The sequence below is a fragment of the Symphodus melops genome, assembly GCF_947650265.1.
Source record: "Symphodus melops genome assembly, chromosome: 19".
NCBI classification, from domain to species: Eukaryota; Metazoa; Chordata; class Actinopteri; order Labriformes; family Labridae; genus Symphodus; species Symphodus melops.
The window spans coordinates 20,125,991-20,139,998 of NC_136709.1; the positions used below are offsets into that span (position 1 = coordinate 20,125,991).

At 41.6% G+C, this 14,008-nt stretch overlaps 3 protein-coding genes across 3 annotated transcripts in view; all 3 read left to right on the forward strand.

Annotated features, from left to right (window-relative positions):
- The window catches only part of LOC306840486 (uncharacterized protein), a 52,164-nt gene that overhangs the window by 33,613 nt on the left and 4,543 nt on the right, over positions 1 to 14,008 (forward strand). Inside the window, exons 4-7 of the mRNA XM_079369817.1 lie at positions 8,735 to 8,839; positions 10,657 to 10,725; positions 11,019 to 11,129; positions 13,836 to 13,916. Of these exons, the coding sequence (XP_079225943.1) occupies positions 8,735 to 8,839; positions 10,657 to 10,725; positions 11,019 to 11,129; positions 13,836 to 13,916 (366 nt within the window). The remainder of the gene's footprint in view (positions 1 to 8,734; positions 8,840 to 10,656; positions 10,726 to 11,018; positions 11,130 to 13,835; positions 13,917 to 14,008) is intronic.
- The window catches only part of LOC306840488 (uncharacterized protein), a 54,649-nt gene that overhangs the window by 4,591 nt on the left and 36,050 nt on the right, over positions 1 to 14,008 (forward strand). The window lies entirely within an intron of this gene.
- Positions 18 to 4,613, forward strand: LOC306840507 (uncharacterized protein). The gene is made up of 6 exons (XM_079369847.1): positions 18 to 293; positions 786 to 869; positions 1,013 to 1,090; positions 1,477 to 1,551; positions 2,614 to 2,673; positions 3,248 to 4,613. The coding sequence occupies exons 1-6, from the start codon at positions 277 to 279 to the stop codon at positions 3,303 to 3,305; spliced, it is 372 nt and encodes a 123-aa protein (XP_079225973.1). The 5' UTR covers positions 18 to 276; the 3' UTR covers positions 3,306 to 4,613.

Genomic DNA, 14,008 nt, shown 5'->3' on the forward strand with positions numbered 1-14,008 from the left:
TATTTCAGTCTTTAAGAGTTTCACTGAAGCTAAAAGAAGGAAATGTCTGCTTCCTGTTATGGCGCAATGTTTATATTATGATCTGCCCCAACCTGTTTGAAAGACAGTTTGAGTTGTTGCTTTGGCTGTCTGTCATGTTAGCTCTGCAAGTTTTAAAGTTGATATTTCAGTGAATATTCAATAAAAGGAGAGCATTAATATCTGGATGTTTTGCAGCCCTACAGACGAGAAGGAAGCCAAACAGTTCCTGCTGTGTTGGAATGACTGGAATCACCGATGGGAATCTTTAAAATGTACGGAGCATTAATATGCTATTTCAAATATTTGAGGAATTTCTATGTGAACTTAAATTCAACTGTTAGTCTATGAGAAATGACCAAATGCATTGTTATATAGGGAGGGCTTTTTCTGCCTTTATATTCAGGAGAGTGGAGTCAGAAATCAGCCTGAGACAATAACTTTACATTAAAATAAAATGTTTGCACTTTTTCCATAACAGTTAGAATTGTGATAAAATGAATAGAGTGCACATTAGCTTTAACTCAGTTCCTGTCCCTTCAAAATAAAATAAAATTAAAAAGCTGCATTTTAAACAGAAGATAAGAACAGGATAATCATTTCAGTGAAAAAGATTGGTCATGTTTTCTTTAATCCTATTTCAGCCTTTAAGAGTTGATTAAATAGTATTAATTTTGTCTCATCTCTCACTGAAGATTTAATTGAATTCACCTTTAATCTATACGTTTATATTTCTGAGTGATGAAGTAAAACCTCTGTTGTTACAGCGTCGTGACGTCCTCCCCCAAAGATTCGGACCCCGGATCACAACCTTCTCTCAACAAGACTGTCTTCAAGTCTTCAGTCAGCTGGTGAGTGAAACGTGTTTGCTGCTTCATTTATATTTTCACAGATGCTTTCAGAAATATATCGAGCTGCTTCATTAAAAACGAGGTCATAATGTTTATTTCATACCTGTGTATAATGTCATAACTGTGTTCATCACGTGCTAAAGGGGGAAGAAGCCGAGGAAGGACGTCACAGACACAGAAAATGATCGAGGCAGATTCATGCGGCCATCAGGCTGGAATCGGTGAGTCAGATCTATCTGCTTTATGTCTATTCCTGAACCCATGTTTGTGACGTATTGATGAAAATGAGTTGGAAAGGTTTCAGTTATCGTCTCTCTAAGTTGTCTCTGTTATATCTGGACTGAGACACTCAAACACTCGTCTTTATGCTAATGTTTCAGGTTTTATTGCCAAGTACATTCACACATATATAAGGAATCTGTCTTGGTGCTGAAAGGGTTAAAAAGGGAGCCTTACAATCTGTTGGGTTAAATGATGATTTTAATGATTGGTGCAAATTCAGCTGGAGAGAACATGTGTCGACCCATTATAATAATATACTGGATTCTCTCTCTCTCTCTCTCTCTCTCTCTCTCTCTCTCTCTCTCTCTCTCACACACAAACTTAGGATTGACAGCCAATGCTGTGATTTCGACGCCTCTTTAAAGAGATGCAGATCATCTGAAAGACTACTTGAATTTGGGTAATATTTTATCTACATTCATATGTCACTGGAATCACACACACACACACACACACACACACACACACACACACAGACACACAGTAAGGGTTGAATATAAACTTCCTGGTTGATATTAAATCAGGACATTTGCTGCTGGGAGATTGTTTTAGGGACGATTTGTAGTTTAAGGGTCAACTTGAACTCCAGATAAAGGTTTGTGTCTTTTCATTCTGGTTCTGTACTGGTGTCAGTGGGACATAAACATTGAAACAGCAGCATGAATCAGACTCGTGCTCAGCAGCTGGTTGAAAGTCAGCAAGTTCCTCCTTTGAGAAAACGTCTTTGTTTGCTTGAGTGTTAAAGTCACATGTTTGGCTGAATCGTTCAGTCAACACCTAAAATTCCCATTCATCTAAAATATGTCAGGGTGAGCTGACATGAGAACGCAGCCGGTACTTTTCAGACTGGAGAAAGTAGGAGGGGCTTAAGACATCTCCGTCCTGCGATGTAACAAAGCTTCTTCATCGTCTTTTCTGTTTGACGTGAATTAATACTTAATCATGGGAGGGACGTGCATGAAAGAGCAATAACAGATCATGATGAGAGAGAGAGAGAGAGAGAGAGAGAGAGAGAGAGAGAGAGAGAGAGAGAGAGAGAGACAGAGAGAGAGAGAGAGAGAGAGAGAGAGAGAGAGAGAGAGAGAGAGAGAGAGAGAGAGAGAGAGAGAGAAGTTCAAGTTCCCTGTTATTGGACGCAGCACATTATATTCACACACTCAACGACTCTGACCTGAAGTAATTATCCACACGTCATTCCCCATTCTTTCTCCCCGTTATCCTGCTCTTCCCAAAGCCTGAAAGACGGACAAGTTCATGAATATATCTTCAAAATGAAAAAAGTGACCTGACCAGATAAGATCAGAAATTTGCTTTGCAGCCGCTTTACTCAATAAAACATAAAACAACATAAAGACACATGAAGATATATAAATAAAGAAAACATTACAGACATTGTTCTCCTACCTGTTATCACTTTCATCATTGTCAAGTTTAATCACACAGTGTTTGTTACTTGATGCAGGATGGAGAAGAACAGCGACTTCAGGGCAGATGATCGGACCCGAGAACCAAACAGGCGTCTGTAAGTCAAATCTGTCATCCAGAGGTTCAAACAGACAAAACTGTGTTCAGAGACCGAACGCTGTGAGGGTTAGGGTCATCCGTGATCTGATGGTCGTGACAGGTACATGTGATCTGTCTGTTCACACATGAAGGAGCCATAACACCTGTACACTCGGTTTCAGTACTGTTTAATGTGTCGTTCTTTGCTTTGCAAGTTTCCTCTTGTAAGCTGCACATCTAGTGCTCTTGTATTGAAGGTGAACAGACAGAAGTTTGGGGCTTTGGACTGGATTGAGTCAAAGTTCAACATTTTAATCAAGGATGTTGAATATTATTAATATCTCCCGTCTGTAGCCGACAACAAGCTAACGAGCTCCGTTTAGAAAACAGGTGCAAGTGGAAAATAGAAACGAGGCGTCTGAGCTTTATTCCTGCTGATTGTTTGAGACATCGCTTGGATTATTTACCATCTCACACTTTTTTTGTCATTCATACATCTTGTATAAATCGTGTTGTTCATCTTTTTCACTTTCAACAGATTTTAGAAGTCGGACTGTCTGTGATTGAATTTGTGTTTTGGGCTTTTTTATCAGGAAAGGGGCGTGGCTGAATCTCCCTGCAGCCATGAAGTTTGCTGGTGTTGGGATCTGAGCATCTTTGAGTGACGGCACCTTTTAATCATGAATCATATCAAACAATATAACGCACCCCTCTTGTGACCTTTCTGCTCGAGTCATTTATTATACAAGATGACACGGTGGCTCGTTTCTACCTTTAACACCACATGCAACAAACGTGTTGTTCTAAATGTTCTTTATCTCGGGTCATTTTACATTTATATACAAACTGTTTAATCTGCATTTACAAACTGTCTTCTTCCTGTTCAGCCAATCACAGCAGTGGAGACTGAAGGGTGTGGTTACACCTGCACAGACAGCGATTAGTTGATAAGTCATAAAAAAAAAAGTCTCTGTAATTAAAGAAGATAATGAAGATATAAAAAGTTGGTTATCGTTCCTCTGTGGAAAATAAATGAAGGTGGGTTTATTGACTGTGTGTCGTCGTGCATCAACACACATTCACCGACCTCCTGATGACGGACGAGCAAACGCTGTCACATGTCAACATGACCACGGCGTCCGTCCACGTCACTCACACCGCTCCAACTTCACGTGTCCAATTATAGACGGCGTGCAAATACAAACATCCCCAAAACCCATCGAAACAGTGTAAACAGAGGGGGACTCGTTAAGTCGAGCTTCTTGGATTTGGGGATGTTTTTTTTATTTGCACGCCGTCTAAAATGGACACGTGAAGTTTGAGCGATGTGAGAAATGAAAGTTACGTGGACGGCCACCTGGTCACGGTAAATTGTGACGTCGTTCACTCGTGTGTCATCAGGAGGTCGGAGGTGTGTTGATCCACGACGACGCTCAGTCACGTGCACCCACCTTTCTCAGGAACGATAAACAACTCTTCATGTTGTTTCTAAACGATGCTAAATTAGAGAGGATGCTCTTTAAGGCGGCGTGTTATCTTTCCTGTAGACGTGCGGATCTATAATATAATCAATACTTTACTTACTGAAGAAATCATGTTGATGACAGGATGACAGCAACAAGTGCAGAAGACAGCTCGACTTAAAAGTACCAATGACACAAGTAACTACAGAGAGAGACTGATACGACCTTTTTGTTCAAAACAAGTGAATCCAACGACAGACTAGTTTGAGATTAAAGGAAAAATAATGAAATCACAAACAGTCACTATACTGTCCCGAGGAGAGCCTAATGACATCTACAATCACACCAAACTAACTGAGAGAAGAGAAGGATGTAGAGAAACGTGTCTGTGGGTTTAAAAAGATTCTTGATGGTTGTGTCAGTCCTCCAGCTGGACAGGCGAACACATCTTTGTCACTCTTTAATACATGAATAAATAAAGCTGTTTGATCACAAACTTTGTTGTCTTCTGGTCCTGACTTTGACGAACACTGATGTGCTCCTGGGAAATGATGCATTCACGAGTCATGAGCGCGTGAAAGGCTGTCACTAACCTGGAGATGAAACCATGACACCAAGGTGTTCTTTGAGCTGCAGGCATTTATGAGCATGTCCGACAGTCACGCCGTGAGAACTCAACAAAACACACAAAGCATGAAATAAGAGACACAAAGTGACATATTTACACAATGTAGTTTGGTAAACATTCACAGCAATGATAGGCTGTCAATCATGCTGTCAGGATTTCCATTAGCTTTGCCTGTTAACATAATAACTTTATTCATATAGCACCTTTAAAAAACAACCATTATCCATTAGCTTAACTATTAACTCATTAGCCATTAGCTTAACTATTAACTCATTAGCCATTAGCTTAACGATTAACTCATTAGCCATTAGCTTAACTATTAACTCATTAGCCATTAGCTTAACGATTAACTCATTAGCCATTAGCTTAACTATTAACTCATTAGCCATTAGCTTAACTATTAACTCATTAGCCATTAGCTTAACTATTAACTCATTAGCCATTAGCTTAACTAATGTTATACAATGAAAATATAGTGTAAAAACGTAAATTATTATAATTAACTCAAAGTTATTAATTTAAACAGTGTAAGCCTCACTGATCCTGATAGCAGCTGCAGTGGGCATTAAAAGTCTTAATGAGGAGTGGAAATTTTGATTATACCCAAATTGTGAAGAATTACTGCAAGTGTGAGCAAGGTGTTTATAAACTCAGAAACTCGTTTCTTCGATGTGTCAGACACAACATGAATGCGTCATTATTTTATAGCTTCAGGACATCAGTCTGCAGGGACCCCAGCAGAGGGCGCTCATGGTTTGGTAAATAGGGTGGGTTTGGTTTAGGGTCGCTGAATTACTTTCGTTTTCAAGCTGTGTCGCAGTTTGTTTTTCTCCATCTAAAGGTAATGTTTTTACATGTTTTTACATGTTTTAAATAGTTTAAAGAAAGTAATTGTAACTCTGGTTTATTTACTTGTGTCATTGTGTTTGTAAAGTGTTTCAGAACATGTATAGAAGACGTGTTTTCTTTATTTATATCCGTGTTTTTACCACTGCTGGAGTTGAAGGGATTCATCCTGTGAGTCCTGAGAGATACGGAGGGTAAACCAACACTTTTAGACAAAACTGAGAAATTCATCTGAGTTTGAGTTCTCTCATATGGGTAAAGAATTCTTCATGAGTGTTATTTCAGGACTAAGAAATTGGTTTAATGGTGTTTTACTTGTTCATATCTTCAGCAGCTCGGCTATAAGGAGACACAGCAGCCATTTTAAGAGTTGATTAATACTGAAGGACAGTTTGACGTGTTAGTCGACATTATTTAAGCCTACACTTTAGTTGGGATAACTTTTTTAGGTTAGAAAAAAATATTTATTTTGGGGCTTGTTTAGCCTTCATCTTAAGACAGCAATGGATCAGGAGTCAGAAAAAGAAAACATGGATCAAATATCTTCTGTCTGTTCTGTACTGATTCTCTGCTCAGTCTGCTGTGAGCTTCATGACTAGAATCTGCAGCATTCACTGACCCTGACGGTGCAGACAGACTATTAAAGAAAAGCTTTAACAGAAACACAACTTTTAGTTTTTAATGTTGTTCTGAAATAATAACACAGTCAGATCAGTGAGCTCTGATAGTTTTAAAGTTATGATTTAGATAAAACAAATATAATTAAGTACGTCTTAAAGTTCTTCTCTGAGAGCTCTGACCTCCATTAGAGGAGTGACTGAAGTGCAGAGTTTCCTTCTGTTGTGATTGAGCTGTTTATGTGTTTGTGTCAGTTCAGGAGGAAATGAAGAATCTTAACTCTGCTTTTCCTTTTTCAGCCCAGAGACCAGACTCTGAAGGACTCAGGATGTCTGAGTCACAGAGGAAGTCCAGATTAAAACTCTGGCTTGATGAGTAAGTCAACATCATGTTATTTAGATTTTTAACATCTACTGTATATGAGTGAACAATTCTGCTGTTAGTCTTTGACCTGAAGAGAAAACAGAAAACTCAAAGCTCATCTGGTTTAATCCTGTTCTCTGTGCTGAGCATATTCACATAATTTTTTTGTTCTGTTGTTGTATCCTCACATGCACAGTCAATAAAAACAAACCTCCTTTCCAGTTTAATAAAACAACTCAACAGAGTCAAGAGAAAAAAGGAGGCTAATTCTTAAAGTGGAGAGGTCTATTAACAGCGAGCACAATCAACTATAAATATATGTTCATGCAATTCCATTGATGGACAGCTACTTTTTAAATGGACTCTTCTGGTTGTATGATTCGAACTTTAAGGGCCAGAAAAAAAAGAGTCCTGGATGAGGAAACTTTTCACTTTGTGGTCGTACATGTTGTTTTTGGAATCAATAATAACAGAAAGTTGTCAGATTCATCTGGTCGTATATCATTTTAAAATGTTTCTGAATTTTATTTTGATTCGAGCTTTTTGTTGGTGAAGTTGCATCATAACTGTTTGTTGTTACAATCTCACTTTGACCCCCTCCAGACTGAAGACAGATGAAGCTACAGATGAGGATGATGATGAGTCAGGCTACGCATCTAATAATCTGTGAGTGAACTCTGCTTTCATCTTATTCTGACTGACAGTTTTAAATATGTATATATTTTGTTGAGTCTTAATCATAATGGTTAAAACTGACATCGAGGGCTTTCACACAGACCTGAGTATCCTGTTTAATTATTATTATCATTTAGGACAGCAGATAGATTTAGAAATCAGAGGGAGAGAGAGGGAGGAGTGACATGAGGAAAGAAGTAACAGGTCAGATTTGAACCTGGTAGTTTATCAGCTAAACAAACGTGGCGTTGTCAACGAGAGCGTCTTACCTCGGGGGCGACAAAGAAATGTAAGAATTTAGTCTGTAATTAATGTCTTTAAATAATAAATAAAAACTGGAAGTTGAGATGGGAGAAAGAAATACTGACCTCTTCAAGTCTGTGATGATCCGGCTACAGAACGCCAGTTTACAAACACCTGCAGTTACCAGGATGAGGCTCCGAACCGGGATAGTCAAGTCCATGTGAACATACTTGTTGTAATTTGTTTCTTTTTAATTGCAATATACATCGCCATTTTTCTTTTTTTAAAGATTTGTTTTGGGCCTTTTTGCCTTTAATGATAGAGGAAGGACAGTGGATAGAGTCGGAAATCAGGGAGAGAGAGTGGGGAGAGACATGCGGGAAATGGGCCACAGGCCGGACGCGAACCCGGGCCGCCCGCGCGAGGACTGAGCCTCAATACATGGGGTCGCGCGCACTGCCGCTGTGCCACCGGCGACCCCTACATCGCCATTTTTCAAAACAATTCTAACACATAATGTCTATCAATCAAAATGTCATTGAAACAATTATACATGTATATATTTTATTACATAAATCTTTAAACACACAGTTTGTAGCCTCCGCCTGCAGGGGGCTCTGAATCAAAACAATGACATAAAATGATGTAAAGGCTGGCGGAGAATCATGGGAGTGATTCTCTCTGCTACTCCAGCCCTGATGAAAACAAAGTCAGACTTACCTGTATACATACAGAAGCTTTCAGTAGCAGCTCCCTCTTCCTTATGCAGTGGTCGTATCTGGGTTGACAGTTGATATATTATGTCCGCTGCCACGGCGAGACGTCCCCCTACAATTCGGACATTAACTATTTCTCTGGTTTTGATAAATAATCATGGAGAAAGACAAAAACATGTTCAGTTAATTTTGAATTATTTAAATATTTTGTTAAGAAAAATCTGATTTCAAATCTCCACACCCTGCTACTTTCATAACATGATGATTAACAACACAAACATTCTCTCTGGATTTTTTTCTGTTGAAGATATGGACTTCCTTTTGAATGATTTATTCAGTTTTGTTCTCATTTGTCCAGAAAACAGTCAGGTTGATTAGTTTTGAAGTCCATCTAAGAATCAGGAAATTATCATTCAGTGTGAACAAAATCAAGCTGCCCTATGCAGATGTCTTATTTGAAGTCTTTATTTGTTGTTGTGGTTTGATATCTAACTATCTAATCTTTCTCTTTTTTTCCTGCATTCTCAGTGATGAAGCCCAATCATCATGTTCACCTGATCCATCCCTCCGCAGTGATTGGTCAAATGGAAAATTTATTGATTTCAAAAAATTAAAAGATGCATACCCACTCCTGTAAGTGTTTTTAACAATGAATCAAAGAGACTTAAAATCTCTTAAATTCTGACGTGTGGGTGTAAAAAATACCAGGATGGTCGTTAATGTAGCAGGATGGCCCGCCCAGGTGGGAGAGACTGCACACTGCATGTTTTGAAGGTGCACAGACGCAGCCCACACTTTCAGAAATGACTGATCTATAGTGAAATACTCAGGAGTGAGGAATGAGTGCAGCCTGTATGATCTATAAACTGTCACTGTGCCGGCCCTTAAGGCACCCCGGCCCACCTGGAATTCTCCTGGTTCTCCCAATTAGCCACTCTGGGCCTTCGCATGGTTGATGTAAAGCAAACACCATGCTCCTGTTTAAAAGATGTTGAAGTGATGTTGAGTTTTCAACTTGCTGCTGGTCCTTTGAATGTGTAGTTCCAGTATAGCTAGCAGCGTATCAAACTGAACCTCTGACATCCTGAAATCCACCTGGAAGTGATGCTGATCATTCTGCAGCTCTTTGATCAACAGGGGAAACTCTCCTGACTCTTGTCTTGTTTTCAGGAGTGGGTGGAGCCAGAGGTTTTTATTTGTCTTTTTTTAAGGACTGAAAGAATCACAAAGTCATCCTGATGACAAAGAGCTTCAAGATGAAACAAGCTCCATGGTTGATGTAAAGCAAACACCATGCTCCTGTTTAAAAGATGTACCCACGGACAGCCTCAACGACTACTGTCCAGTTGCTCTAACACCGGTCATCATGAAGTGCTTCGAGAGGCTGGTTCTTCACCACATCAAAGAAAGCCTTTCTCAGACCTTCGATCCACACCAGATTGCTTATAGAGTAAACAGATCCACAGAGGACGCCATAGCCATAGCTCTCCACACTGCGCTGAGCCACCTGGAACACCAGGGGAGCTATGTGAGGCAACTCTTCATCGATTACAGCTCAGCCTTCAACACAATCATCCCGGACATTCTGGTCAGAAAACTGTCAGACTCAGGCTTCCACCCACACACCTGCTCGTGGATAAAAGGCTTCCTCACAAACCGTCCACAGACTGTTAAACTTGGCAACCACGTCTCCTCCACCCGCACACTCAGCACCGGCTCTCCACAGGGGTGTGTGATGAGCCCACTACTGTACTCCCTCTACACCCATGACTGTAGCCCAACCCACCTTGGAAACACCATCGTCAAGTTGGCAGACGACACCACTGTGGTTGGACTAATCTCAGAGGGAGATGAGTCTGCTTACAGGGATGAAATCCTGAAGTTGACAACGTGGTGTTCAAGGAACAACCTGACACTGAATGCCACAAAGACGAAGGAAATCATCCTCGACTTCAGGAAGCACCGCACAGACCCAGCTCCCCTCTACATCAACGTCTGTGTAGAGAGGGTCCAGACCTTCAAGTTCCTGGGAACCCTCATCTCGGCTGACCTCTCCTGGACCTCAAACATCGTGGAGATCACCGAGAAGGCCCAACAACGCCTGCACTTCCTGAGAGTGCTCAGGAAGAACAACCTGGATGTGAAGCTGCTTGATAGACATTATGTGTTAGAATTGATGTGAAGCTGCCTCCACAGAGAGCCTGCTGCTGTACTGCATCACAGTGTGGTACACCAGCTGCACTGAAGCAGACAGGAAGGGACTTCAGAGAGTAATCAACGCAGCACAGAGGATCATGGGCTGCACTGAAACATCAGCCCAACACCTCCTCTCTACTTTGATCCTTGGAATAAAGAAACAACACAGAGTTTAATGTGTTGATCAGTGTCTGCTCTGCTCTTCATATTTCATCTGTGATCAAGAAGCATCATCAGTGTGTCTCTGGTTGCAGGTATCAAATATGGGGAAGTGTGCGCGAAATGAAGAAACCTCCTCAGTTTGCTCGTCTCTCACCTGATCAGTGAGTAAAATGTATTTCCAACATATACAGTCTGTATTCTGTCAGATGAATGAACATCATTTAAATGTTTTTTCTTCAGTAAAGGTAAATAGATTTTAGTTTTCTCATATATATAAAATGATTGTTCCTGCTGGTCCAGAAATATCCCATATAAAAAAACTCAGGTTTGATTTCCATATGAGAAGCTGGTTAATCATTCAGAGTGAACGAGATCAAGTCTGACTGGACTCATCTGGAAGTTTTTCATCTGTTGTTGTGATCTGATATCTAACTATCTAATCTTTCTTTTTCAGCTTTCTCAGGGATGACGACCGATCATCAGGTCCATCTGACTCATCCCACCGCAGAGATCGGTCAAAAGGAAAATTAATTAATTTCAAAAAATTAAAAAGAAATCCAACCATGTAAGTGTTTCCATCAATGAATCTTGACAGTCATGTGTAAACACATGGTGCCACTTCTCGTGGGCGTTAAGGCTGATCCTTGAGCTGCAGACTCGTCTGCAGGAGGAGCAGGGGAATCGAGAGGACAAAGGAGCTCCTGCTGCCCTCTGGTGTCTTTTCCTACGTTTCTCGGCTCTTTGCAGTTGGTCTTTATTGTGGATTTGTGAAACTGCTCGAGCACAGGCAACCTGCCAGGCTGATCTATCCTATGCCAGAACTTCAAGGTGCATGGGATTGATGTTGGAGTGCTTTAAAAGTCCCTTAGTGTAGTGCTTATAGCACTTCTTTTGTCCACCAGCTGCTCGTTTGGCACCTTGTAGTTGGCCGTAGAGGACTTGGCGAGGCAAGCGGTGGTCCGGCATTCGAATAGTGTGTCCTATAAAGCGTAGGTGTTTCTTAGCCACAGCGGCTTCCATGCAGATAGAGTTGGTGCTCTGCAGGATTTCCGCATGTTGGACTCGGTCCATCCAGGAGAGGCTGAGGATCCTCTGGAGGTAACGGATGTGGAAGGATTGCAGGAGTGAGATGTGTCGGCTGTATGGAGTCCATGTTTCTGCCCCATAAAGCAGGGTGGAGACACACACAGCATTGTAAACAGCAACCTTGGTGCTGACCCTCAGGTTTCGGTTTTCGAAAACCCTGCTACGAAGGCGACCGAAAGATGAAGAGGTTTTTTTGATAGGGGTGTGTACTTCCATATCCAGAGAGCAGCAAGAGGACAGAGTTGAACCAAGGTAGGTGAACTGGTCTACATTTTTAAGTGGAATGCCGTTTATATGGAAGCTGGGGGGTGGAGAGGTTTGAGAGAAGATTTGAGAGATGACTTCGGTTTTTTGAATGCTAACCTGAAGACCAAAGGATTGATAGAGACTGGCTATTGTGTTGAGGGCATGCTGCATGGATTCAGGACTGTGTGCTAGAATCGCACAGTCATCAGCATATTGCAGTTCAGCTATGCAGCAGGATTTGGTCTTTGTGTAGGCCTGCAACCTCCGGATGTTAAAGAGGCTTCCATCAAGCCGGTATTCAACAGGAACACCATCCTTGGGTCCTAAGGCACGATGAAAAAGGTGAGTGATGGCAGAGAGAAGGAGGTTGAAAAGGACTGGAGCCAAGACACAGCCCTGCTTTACCCCAACATTTACATTGAAGAACTCTGACTGAAGTTCTCCTGTGGAGACTCTGGCTTGCATCCCGTCATGCAGCTGTTGCAGGATGGTGAGGAACTTGGGTGGTACCCCGAGCTTGGATAGCTGTTTCCAGAGCATCTCACGGTTGATCGTGTCAAATGCTTTGCTGAGGTCAATGAAGGCTATGTAGAGGTCTGCCCGCTGCTCTCTGCTTTTTTCCAGCAACTGCCTTCAGATAAAAATCATGTCAGTGGTGGATCTAGTCTTCCGGAAGCCACATTGCGTTTCTGGGAGTGCAGCTTCAGAGATGTGATTAACTAGCCTATTGAGCATGATTTTCGCCAGGACCTTCCCTGCGATTGAGAGGAGGGAGATTCCACGGCTGTTGCCACACATGGCTCTGTCCCCTTTTTGTTTGTAGATGACCACAATATCAGCATCCTTCCAGTCTTGTGGGAGAGTCTCACATTCCCAGATATGACAAATCAGGAGGTGCAGGCAGCGTGTAAGGAGGTATCCTCCATGTTTGAATACCTCTGCTGGAATGCCATCAGGTCCAGCACTTTTATTGTTTTTGAGACTCGCAATGACCTGGCGGGTCTCTAGGAACTGTGGGGGCATGTTGAGGTGTGCGACTGGTGGTAGGTCAGGGATGTAATCCAGGATAGGAATGTCAACAGGGTTATTGAGGTTGAGAAGAGTCTCAAAATGGTTTGCCCAGCGGGTGAGGATCTCACCTCAGTCCTTAAGAAGAGTCGAGCCATCAGCTGAGCGAACTGGAGCAATCGCTCTCTTCCTGGGGCCATAAAGAGTTTTGATGGCATCATAGAAGCCCCCCCCCCCCCCCCCCCCCCCACACACACACACACACACACAGTGTTTTGCTGCATGTTTAAAACACAAATCCAATCTCATGTTGAGTCGATCATGTTTGCACACTGACTCTGAAAACTTTCTTCTGTCTTTATTATTTTCAGAACAGTTTTGATTTTCTAACTTGTTTTGCATCCTTCCAATCCGTGTTCAGGATCAGTTTCTTTGTGTAACTTGCTGCTGGTCCTTTGAATGTGTAGTTCCAGTATAGCTAGCAGCGTATCAAACTGAACCTCTGACATCCTGAAATCCACCTGGAAGTGATGCTGATCATTCTGCAGCTCTTTGATCAACAGGGGAAACTCTCCTGACTCTTGTCTGGTTTTCAGGAGTGGGTGGAGCCAGAGGTTTTTATTTGTCTTTTTTTAAGGACTGAAAGAATCACAAAGTCATCCTGATGACAAAGAGCTTCAAGATGAAACAAGCTCCATGGTTGATGTAAAGCAAACACCATGCTCCTGTTTAAAAGATGTTGAAGTGATGTTGAGTTTTCAGGTCAAGTTTGAGTGAAACATCAGCCCAACACCTCCTCTCTACTTTGATCCTTTGACTCATTGATGGAATAAAGAAACAACACAGAGTTTAATGTGTTGATCAGTGTCTGCTCTGCTCTTCATATTTCATCTGTGACCAAGAAGCTTCATCAGTGTGTCTCTGCTTGCAGGGCTCAAAGATGGAAAAGTCAGAAGAAACTGAAGGAAGATCTTCAAATCGAACTTCAGTTTGCTCGCCCCTCACCTGCTCAGTGAGTAAAGTATATCTCCAACATATACAGTCTGTATTCTGTCAGATGAAGCTATGAACATCATTGAAATGTTTTTTTCTTCAGTAAAGGTA